This window comes from Lygodium microphyllum, chromosome 2 (genome assembly GCF_053477565.2).
Source record: "Lygodium microphyllum isolate KBCC chromosome 2, Lygodium_microphyllum_v1.1.10, whole genome shotgun sequence".
NCBI lineage: Eukaryota > Viridiplantae > Streptophyta > Polypodiopsida > Schizaeales > Lygodiaceae > Lygodium > Lygodium microphyllum.
This window is the reverse complement of record NC_141136.1, coordinates 35943280-35954780: the sequence shown is the minus strand read 5'-3', so window position 1 is coordinate 35954780 and position 11501 is coordinate 35943280. Positions and strand designations below refer to the sequence as shown.

The 11501-nt window shown below is 43.6% G+C and overlaps 1 protein-coding gene and 1 pseudogene across 1 annotated transcript in view; one reads left to right on the top strand and one right to left on the bottom strand.

Moving 5' to 3' along the window:
- The first annotated feature begins 355 nt into the window (after positions 1-355).
- LOC148039603 (uncharacterized) lies at positions 356-1033 on the top strand (annotated as a pseudogene).
- A 4784-nt stretch (positions 1034-5817) lies between these two features.
- The window catches only part of LOC148039602 (protein ALTERED PHOSPHATE STARVATION RESPONSE 1-like), a 74619-nt gene continuing 68935 nt past the window's right edge, over positions 5818-11501 (bottom strand). Inside the window, exon 4 of the mRNA XM_087692144.1 lies at positions 5818-7445. Coding sequence (XP_087548270.1) covers positions 6650-7445 — 796 coding nt within the window. The 3' untranslated portion in view covers positions 5818-6649. The remainder of the gene's footprint in view (positions 7446-11501) is intronic.

The following is an 11501-nucleotide window of genomic DNA, read 5'->3' as shown; positions in this document are numbered from 1 at the left end:
GGAAAATGAATATCTGGGAGACGAATCTGATCAAGAACTAACACAACCATCCATGGAAGCAATGTTCAACACCCCTTCTAAGAACACACAGTACAAGACATATGGCCGTAGGGTACATGATTGGACTGCCTCCCTAGCATCTGACAAGCATGGAAAGACCTCACGCACTATGAATGAAAAGAAATACGAAGAAATTCACCTCACGATTCGCTCTGAACTACGAACTATGAGACAATAATTGGAGAAAGAAATACGAGAGCAGATCAAAGCCAAACTGATGGTAAATCAGAGGGCAGAAATGCAAGACATGCACATAAAGATTAAGAATGACTTACATGCATAAATGATGTCCGAGATGCACACGTTGAAAACTGAAATGCTGAATGTTGTAGATGCCTACAAATCTGAAATCTTAGAACTGAGGGAAGAACTAAATACATTTAAGAAAAAAGAAATGAATATGCAAGAATAATTACAAAAAGAGAAAGAGGTTTTGAAGGCATGTGAAAGGGAGGTTTACTCATGGGCAGAAGTGGCAAAGACAACACAGAAGCAGATAGAAGAAGCCACTCCATGGATTGAGGTAGTAAAAAAGAATAAGGGAACATCAGTGAACAAGACTGAAGTAATGAATGCTACCTTGGAAGAAGAGGCTAGGAGACAGACTAGGGTTTTACATGTACGGGTAGTAGGATGGGAGGAGAAGAGCAACCCACAAGAAGATGCTAAGACACTTGCTGACAAAATTAGGGCTTTAGACGTACCTATCGTTAGTGCTTGGAGAGTGGGGAAAGAGGACTCTAAGTCCAAGGCTCTAATTCTTCACTTTGGAGACATAAAGAAAAAAAAGGCCTTCCTCTCCAAGAGGAGAGCCCTCAAGGGTGAGAAGATTTATTTGGATGAGAACCTTACCCCAGCACAGATAGTGCATCGCAAAGAACACATGCCCAAGGTATTGGAGGCTCGCAAAGAGGGAAAGTGGGCTGTTTATAGGGATGGACGAGTCATCATCACTGACAAAAGGACTTCATGATGGTACAAGGCCTATGAGACACTTCGGATGTCAATATGGGATTGTAATGGAGCCCTACACTTGGATGCTGGTTACTTTGAAGATAGCTTCCGAAACATAGATATAGCAATGTACATAGAAACACACCAATGTAAAGGCAGCAGACTACCAGACTTGCGGGGATATAGGTGGGAAAGTGCATTTCATCCAGTAGCTAGAACACCAGGAAGCACTAGGGGTTCTGGCGGTGTGGCCATACTATACCGAGAAGACCTCAAAGGGATAGTGCAAGTAATGAAAAGAGATGATGATGCACGATATTTATGGATTAGGATACATGCAGGAAGACCACGGGATATATTCATCGCAATATGCTACTTTCCTCCTGCAAATTCTACCTATGCCACACGAGATGGATCACCCTTTGATGTACTTTATGAGGATATCATGAGATATGCTAGCATTGGGGACATTATTAGTAGGAGATTTCAATGCACGCACCGGAGATAGACAGAGTGACTTTTATATGCATGATAATGCCATGTTCAAAGAGATCGACATAGATTAAATAGGCCTACGCAGGAGAGCCCAGGATAAAGAAGTGAGTACCTATGGAACACACCTATTGACTTTGGGAAGTACACATAGACTAGCCATCTATAATGGTCTACCACAATGGCCAGGATCTAACAATTTGACATGTTGGAATCACAAAGGAGGGGCAAGTACTGTGGACTACTTGATAGGCTCACCAGCATTGATACCAAACATCCAAAACTTTAAGATATCTAAGAGACCAATTGGCATAGCAGTAGATCATGCTATTTTGACACTCATGCTCTCTCGTATACATATGAAACATGAAACACCATGCCTCCCTAAACATCCCAAGTACTACTTTACAGAAGACACCTCACACGTCTACATTGGTTCTCTGCAGACCAGTTTACATACATTGGACTTCAGTAGATCGTTGAAAGAATGTACAAGGGATTTAGCAGAAGCCATACATGGATCAGCCATGTATGCATTCCCACACACCTTGCCCCGATGTAGACCCGTACGATCTACTGCTCCCCAAAATAGCTGGTATGATGATGAGTGTAGAGCCACACGAGCTCGCCTACACAAGGAAGTGGAGCTAGGCACTCAGACACATCGCCAAGCAAAGGCGTTCTTCAAACGCCTTGTGCCGGAAGAAGAAACGAGACTACTTAGTGAAAGCAAAAGCAAAGATATATCAGCTATTTTTGGGGCAAGATAGCAAAAGCGCATGGAAGATGTTCCATGAAAGACACTCGCCAATACAGATTACATCACCAGATGCGTGGCTTGACTATGGGAGATAGCTGTATAACATGCCAGGACAGCCACCTATGCAGCCCCCACAAGCTTATAGGCCAACACAATGGTCATTCTTCACATGGAAAATGGTTAGGGATGCAATTTATAGATTACAAAATGGGAGGGCACGAGATGAAGATGGACTAGTAGCAAAACATTTCTCACATGCTTGTGACATATTAGCACCCATATTAGCACATATGCTCAATAGAGCAGTATGTGAATGTTTCCCTATGACTTGGTCAGACAATACTATAATCCCGCTATTTAAAAATGGTGATCCCCTGATTCCTAGCAACTATAGGATTATTATGATCGGTCATACTTTGGCCAAGACATATGGATCTATATTGGAGCATGAACTCAGTGAATGGGCTGAAATGCAAGGCAAGAGAGCACAAGGACAGGCAGGTTTCAGATGAGGATATACCACGCTGGACCATATTCTCACCCTTAGAGCCATTATTGAGGAGGGTCAAACCCGAGACAAGAGGATTTATTGTTGCTTTGTAGACTTTCGCAAAGCTTTTGATACAGTGCCTCGTACATGCATCATGCAGAGATTGCAGGACATTGTACCAGAGGGTATACGATGGGGTGTCTATGCACTATATGAGGCAGTGACAGGTCATGTACGAGCACCTGGGGGGCTATCACAGAGGATTGCCAATACCATAGGAGTGAAACAAGGATGCCTACTTTCACCCACATTGTTTGGTCTATACATAGATGAAGTGTCTGATTACATAGACCAAGGAGGAGTTGGAACCAGCCTGGCAGGGGTGTTGATACCGATATTACTTTATGCAGATGATATTGTTCTCATTTCAGATTCACCAGAGGGATTGCAGTGCCATCTAGATGCTTTGCACATCTTCTGTAGAGATAAAGACATCACAGTGAACCTTGGGAAAACCAAAACCATGGTTTTCAATACCTCAGCAGCATGAGTGACTAGATCTATGTACCAGTTCACATTTGGGGGAGACATACGGGAGCATGTGAGGGAATATGTCTATTTGGGAGTCACCTTCTCTAGCCGACGTTTTTCGTTGAGAGGGGCATGAGAGGCACGTTTGGCACGTGGATATGCAGCACTAGGGGCACTCGAGAGTCAATGTGCTCACATACAGTTCCAGGAGCCCGGCACCAAACTCTAGTTGTTTGACACCCTAGTCACACCTACATTACTATATGGAGCAGAGGTATGGGGTTGCAGCTTGTACCACAGGCGTCTTAGCCCACTCACTGATGAGATTGGAATCAAGAGGGATTATTATGATGGTTGGGATAGCGTGGAAAGGCCATTGATCATGACGATAGCACGCATGATTAGGAGTAAGCCCTCCACTCCACATCCCATTGTCAGAGCAAAGCTAGGGGCAACACCTATAGTTACGGAGGCACTCTTCAAGGCAGTGACCTTTTGGCACAGACTATGGGAACTTCCACGCCATAGATACTCTAGATTGGAACTAACCACATCTAGACAACTAGCAGTTGGAGGCGAGAAGAACTGTTGGTTTTCACATATGACTATTTGGATAAGCCTACATGGTTTGGATATTGACTATCTTCCACCTTTGGATTATAGCCTTGACTGCCCTACACTTTCTCTCAGCCAATCAGAGTTGAACCAGGTGATCAGAGCTGATATCCTGCGGATTGAAACAGCAAGGACATGGATCCATCCACCACTCCCTCTAGGATCAAGGATGGAGTTCTACAGGAGTCATTTCTTATGTCTCTTTGATGATGGCTTCACTATTCGGCCAGCATATATGGACACTCATCTCTCCCATAGCGTACGGGTTGCTATCGGACAGATTCGCACCTCCTCACATAGACTTCAGATGGAGACAGGCAGATGGACAAATACCCTAGCAAAGGATAGGACTTGCCAGCTGTGGTCGAGAGCCTGAGATGGAGGAGCACATATGCAGATGCGCAGTATACTATGACATACGAGGACGGTACCACTTCCTCTTCCGTGATGGATTTGGACCCCTTCGTCGCGTCATGGAGTACGAGGACCAAAGATGCCTAGGTCTTTTTCTCCTAGAGCTTGAGAGGCGTCGAATTGCACTACTACGAGACAGGAGGCCAGCTCACCCAGAGGGACACACAGAGAGCAATGACAGACTTCTTCTACAAAGCCGACCCTACTGACACTACCAACCTAGCAGAGACAAAGCCACCTTGCCAGACACCTTACATGCCACACCGTGGTATCGCATTGGATAGAGCCACTTCCGTTGAGCACGACGACCCCGTCTACCAAGACCACGTCCGAGAAGGCCACACCACAGTTGGATTAGAGCCATTATCACGAGACACCATAGACTCACCACCAAGCATATCAGTGAAGCAACAAGGGACTGCATCATAGCTGAGATCATGTGCAGATCTTGAGATCACCTACAACCCATAGTCCCCACCACACTTTTGTACATGGTTCTATTAGATCTGGTTCTCCTTTCCTTTCCTTTTCTTTTCTATTGATGGAATAACACTACATATGGTTCAACCCTAGTATAGTCCCATCATATAGTTATTTTCAGTATTGTTTCATAGGCCACCCACTTATTTATAATGTTATCTTTACCTTACTGATGAGATGACATTAGACATGTATGTACTTTGGATTTTGTCTCATAGGCCACATTCGCCTTATGTAGACGTTAATCTCTCTCTCTCTCTCTCTCTCTCTCTCTCTCTCTCTCTCTCCATGTGTTTGTCTCCCAAGTTTGGCATGCACAAACCCACACACTACCCCCCTCCCTGCCCCACATGTTTTATCTCCCAAGTTTGGCGCATGCGCGCGCACACACTCTCTCTCTCTCTCTCACTCTCTCTCAACACCACCCTTAATGCTCTTGCTCATTGTGTATAACTCATTTCTTGGCTCCACAAGTGGAAACTTCTGTGTCCAGAGTTGGCATTAGTTAACTTGATTGATTCCTTCTACCCTGCTCAGCCATGAACACATCCTTGTATGGCCAAGTGCAAGTGAATACAATCTACAATGACCTGTCCTTGCATTCATTAAGTAGAATCAACAATCAAGTGTGTGCAAGACTCGGATTCGATCTACCATGGCATGTCCATGAATTCATTAAGAAGAGTCACACAGTCAAATAGATAAGCAAACGATGCATGAAGTAGCAAAGGCTTATTAGTGGCAGGCATGTAATTGTGGCCATTACGTCGGATCGACACAATCAAATGGGTAAATCCACAATGTCCATTGTGGTCATTCACTACAATCAACACAGCCAAATGAGCGAGCAAATGATGCAAGCAATAGCAATGTTTTATCAATGTAAACCTTCTCTCGTATTCAGTTCAACCACGATCCCAACGGTTATGAAAGCCCCAGCGTTCCTACAATGTAATAAGCTAACCATATAAACAGAGGGAAAAATGCTCTGTTCTATCTTATTATTATGCCCATTGCTCGTAAGACTGAAATGTTCTGCAAATAATTGTTAGGCTGACAAAATAACAAGACGGAAAAATGCTCTTTTCTATCTTATACCAGTTTTAGATGTTTTGTACAGCTCTGCAAGACCATTGGTCCTTCCTAGACCTTGTACTGATTCGTCTGACAAGGAGGTGTGTCAGATGTCAGCTCTCTCAGTGGCTGGATAAGTTTATTACAATCTAGTCAAACAAAAATTGTTGTTTCTTATTGCACAATGTTACAACTCTGAAAAATAAATAATTTTGTAGCGCTTGTAGTATGTGTGCGGACCTCAGTCAAGGCTGGACAAAATTGTTGGCTCTCGCATTTTTCTGATGTGAACTCCATGGCAGACAGTTCCTGCAGCAAACATCCTGCCCTCGTACAGGCTATGATCAAAATCTGTCTGAACCTGTATACCCCTGTGGTGGAAACTGCAGAATTTGACTGTCCTAACAACAACTATCCGTCTGATCAGCATCATCCACCATATAATGCACGTTCCATATACAGCTGCATCATGGTATACAAGATCAAAACGAAACCTGCTCCCTCCAATAGCTTTCTACACTGGTATGACAAAGTTAAGTGGCACCATCCTTTCCAAAAATCTTGTGAATATTAAGGTCTGCCTTTTCATCTACATATACACATCATAGACACCTTTTGAGAGTGCAAGACATTTTAAATACTTAAGACAATCAGGTTGACGCTCTCTTCAAAGAATCAGGCACTGAATCTCCACAGGAAACCTGGAAATAGTGTAAGACAAGGGCACGACAAGAGCACATCGGCACCTGACTATCTAAGAAAGCTTAACAATTCTCCTCTTAATCCTCCAAATCTGTCTGTGTGTCACCACCATCTTTGACTGAATTGTCCAACAACAAATACCCTCTTGCAGCTTGCTCAGCAAACATTGCTATGGAATCAAAAACCGTTGGAAGATTTTCTCTGAGCTTGTTAAGGGTTGCCTCTTTGCGGCCCTGCACTGCCATTCGATGCCTATTCTTGTCATCCTCAGCAGTGGCTCTGGATCTGTCAACCTCATGTCTCTTACCTAGTAGGGTCACTTTCAATTTCGAGTCAGTACGAGCAGCCTTGTCAGTTTCATCTTCACTCTCCACATATTTTCTTTCCAACTTCTTCAGGAGGACTGTCTTGCGATCAAGGTCTCTTGCAGATCTTTCAGCCTCTTTCTTGAGGTCCAACTCCAATGACTGTTCTGTTTCAAGAGAGTGCACCACTGTTGAGAAGTTACGAATACTGTCAACAACCCTCTCCTGCATGTCAAGATTATTAAGCGTGCTGTGCCAAGTTTCAAGTAGAACACAGACTTGGCTTTTCTCAGTAGCATCGTCCTCATTTGGCTCTTGTCCTTTTGGTCCATTATGGCATAGCGCAGACCATTCATGTAAAGTCCCAATATATTCCTTCTGACTTTCAATCCATCGCTGAAAGTAATGTTGCCACTTCTCAAGTTCATGTTCTAATTCGATTGTCGCCTTCCTGTGCGCTTCGCTAGCTTCATTTCCTGCCACTGAGTTTTCAAGTGTCTGCATCTCCAAGGCAACATCTCGTTGAGCCCTATGACATTCCAACATCTCCTTCCACATAACAGTTAACCTGTAGCTCAAATTCAATCGAATATGTTATTAGAAACCTTTATACTAAATGTAAACAAGGTGTACAAGTAAAAGAAATCAGGCAATCAAAGTTGGCATCTTGTACATTATCATGGATACACACAAAAAGAAAAAAATGAATTTATGCAGTCAGCAATTGCATGGCAGAAATTAAGGATATGCGGCCTGGAAATGCTTTTCTGTAAAGTCACTATGTAAAAATATTAGAATCTCAAAGTTAAACCTACAGAACTCCGTGTCCGGGCATATAGTGTAAATGAGTGGCCAGAGCAGTAAGAGTCTAGCAATTGAAGCATGCAGAATGCGGGTGATGAGCCAGACTTTCACTTTCTAGGTCAATTCTTTAAAGAAGTCCATATATTGAAGCTGAACTTACTGCCAAAGTGGAGGTAATCCATATAGCCACTGGATGCTCTGCTGCCTTGGCTGCACATCTAGGTCATTGGGCCTTCCCATGTTCTACAAAGTGGCAGTCAAAATATATATTCCTTCCAGTACTGTTCTCTGTCACAACAGGTGAGAGGGCTCCCTACCTTGCCCTTCTCAACTTTCTGGCCTGGGGTTAACTTGGGCTTGGTTTAATGAGGACTGGATTTCAAGGGCTTACTCCAATTTTCCAATTGGGATGACAAAGCCTCTCACCCAAGGAATTGTTCTTAACACCACTAGTTGGCATTTGCTTAGGCTTGCCGCCATTGCCTTGCATTCCAAAGTCCTAAACTAGGTTCAGACCTTTAGGTAGGTCCAGGGCCCTAAACTGCCCATATCTCTCTAAATCTGACGGTCGAGACCACACAAAAACACTAATAAAGCCTCATCATTTTGCTTGCCCAGATCAGTAGTCATTGGGATAACTTCATCACTAAATTGAAAGATTGGAAGGGAGTGGGCCACTATCCCTATAGCTAGGTCAATTTGTTAAGGCAACACTGCCAATACACACTTGCTGCACTAGTGATATGACATGCAGCTAATGACACCTTTCCTTGTCCGTGCAGGAATAAGGAAAAGGTGTTGGGATGACTTCATCACTAAATTGAAAGACTGGAAGGGAGTGGGCCACTATCCCTATAGCTAGGTCAATATGACATGTTAAGGTAACACTGCCAACACACACTTGCTGCACTAGTGATATGACTAATAACACCTTTTCCTTGTCCATGCAGGAATAAGAAAGAAAATAACTATTGACTGGGCAAAAAGAGCGATCCACCTTACCATCGTACTTACTAAAGGAAGCTTTGAGTTGAACAGCCAAGTTGCAGTTTTTGAATGTGGGCCATCTTGTGAGCAAGTGCCTGCAGCGCAGCCTCATGCCAAGTTTCTGCCTTGCACCTTCAGCTTGGAGTGCCGTCTGTTGAGCTTGCTGTCACTTGAGCCTTATGCGCTAATGCTCAACCTTCATTTCCAAGGGAATGTGCTCTTGCTCATTAGGGGCTCATCTACTCCAAACTCTACACTGATCCTGACACCATCACCTCAATCTCAATTAGAAACTGCTCCAACGCAGAACCTTGAGTTTTGACCTTTCCAGCCTCCTTTTCTGTAACAGAGCCTGCAGAAATTCCTCTCTTTTTGCAATTTCTTCACACTCCTTTTGGAGAATGCCACTCAATTGCTCCATCTATGACTGAAGGAGCTGAGTTTCTATTTGTTAGGGGATTCTAATCTTGGTAATCCAATAAGGTACATTCGCCTATATCCCTTCTTGAATGCAAAAGCCAAAGTTTGTGATTTGGCTACACTCTTGATGCATCAGCTTCCTAAGGTCATCTCTTTTTTGGCCTTGGAACCTTGATGGCAATGTTACATGCTGCAGCTCAAAGGGCAATGTGACAGTCATTACCTTTCTTCCACTCTCACTTAGAGAACAGCAAAAGGGTTTAGAGAGTACTCAAATATTTAGGGCCCAATACCCATTGAAGCTGCATGCAAATGCATCACCCGGTAATGCAAAAGAAATAGTTTGTGTCTTTGGCTACTCTGATCTGTCAATTTCCTAAGGTCATCTCTTTTTTGGCCTTGAAGCCTTTATAGCAACATTATATGCTGCAGCTCAAAGAGCAATGTGACCCTCATTACTTTTCTTCCACTCTCACGTAGAGAAGAGCTCAAGGGTTTAGACAGTACTCAAACATTAAGGGCCCGATACCCATTGAAGCTGCATGCAAACGCACCACCAATACAAAAGAAAACATTTGTATGTCCATTTTTTTGCTGCACTCTTGATCCACCAGTTTCCTAAGATTGTTTCTTTCAAACCTTGAAGCTTTGATACCTAAATCAGATACGGAAGCTTGATGAGCAATATGGAGCTAATCACTTTGCTGTAAACTCACACTTCTAGAGCAGCTAAACTGGAACTGAAATGTAAACACTACGTGGGGCCCAATAGCCTTTGAGGCTCCCCCTCCCTTGGAGGAGTATTTGCTTTTCTTTTCTTGATGTAGAACTGGGCACAATGACTAAAGCAGCCTTACTGGAGTGAGCAGGCTGTGGAGTTGAAGACTCTCTGCAGGTGTCTCAGAAGTTGGGAGTAGACCAGGTTGAGATGACATGATACAAAGAAGTGTAGGCAAAGATGTAGACAGAGAAAGCTCTACTAATGCAGGTGGGTGCACGATGTCCCACTCATCACAGACGTTCTCTCTCCTAACTGGGATTTCTGTTTGCACACTGCACTAACAGTACATGGATTGTGCAAACAATAGGCCTTGGCTTTGGAACAGTAGCCTGGAAAAATCAAGACCTTTGCTCTAGGAACAAGCTTACTCATCTTGTCATCATGAGTGTGAGGGTATGCATGACTCCCAAACAGTAGATCTTGGCTTGGGACGAGTCGCCTACAAAGATCAAGAGCTTTGCTCTAGGCACGAGATTACTCATCTTGTCATCAAGAGTGTGAGGGTATACATGACCATTTTGGAAAGGTGAGTTGGTGGAGGTGAAACAGTGTTGGATGCTATGCTCATGCTCTACATGTAGACTGCTGAGAATATGGAGCACAAAGTTGTTTCCCTAGCTGATAGGCTCGGCAAACATCCTTGGACAATTTTTGGCATGGAAGGCCCTCAACCATCTGACATCACAACTCCTCATAGAGAGTTGTAACCAAGATGGAAGACTGCTCTCCCCAAACAACAAAGCTGATGGAGGGAAAGAAGGTTCACCCCAAGCTAGGGCACATGATAGACATTGTCCTACAATGCAAGATCTAAGTCATCGTCAAGATTAAATCTGATATGACCAATGTCCTAAATCTTGGCTGAGAAAAAGTTATTGCATCTAACATTTTTTGCCACCAAGCCACAAGAAACAAGTCCTTGAGTGGTGTTATGTAATGGGTGGCTCCATTGTCCACTATTCAAATGGCCTAATGGCTATAAGGACAGGTCGAGTGGGCCTTTGCGGTAACCTTGTCTTATGACAACTCACGAATTTGAACCAAGCTCTCAACCTGTGATGTCTTTAAAGAGACAAATTGGGTCTAAGGATTGAAGTCCCCATCAATGGTCTGGTAGACCAATGTGACATCCCCTTCAATGTCAAAATGGAAGCAAGTTATGGATGATTATCCAAAGGTGGTATGACCTTGAGGTCTCTAGTGGCCTTGTGTTGGATGATGACCACCACTCTGCCTCCATTGAGGGGAGTTAGCCATTGCAAATGGAACTGAGGTTGAGAAGAAGTGGGGGATGAATGGGGCTTGATGACCTTAGCCTTTGAATAACACTCATCGTTAAAATGGTCAGCCTTTTGACATGTTGGCAATACCTACTTTTCTTAGGTACACTCTGTGATCCAAGTTTCAATTCAGAGTGGGTGTTCCCAAGTGACACACTACTCTTTGAGTCTTTGTCCTTGTTCTTGCATTTTCCTTGCTTCCCCTCTGAGAAGTGGAAACTAGAGACCCCGTTGAAGATGGCAAAGAGGACTTCTTATGAACTTGACCAAACAGCAGTGCATAGCACAACTAGCACTAAAACTCATAGAAAATTGCAAGATCACTTGTTGCATAAATTAAAGAACTTGGAGG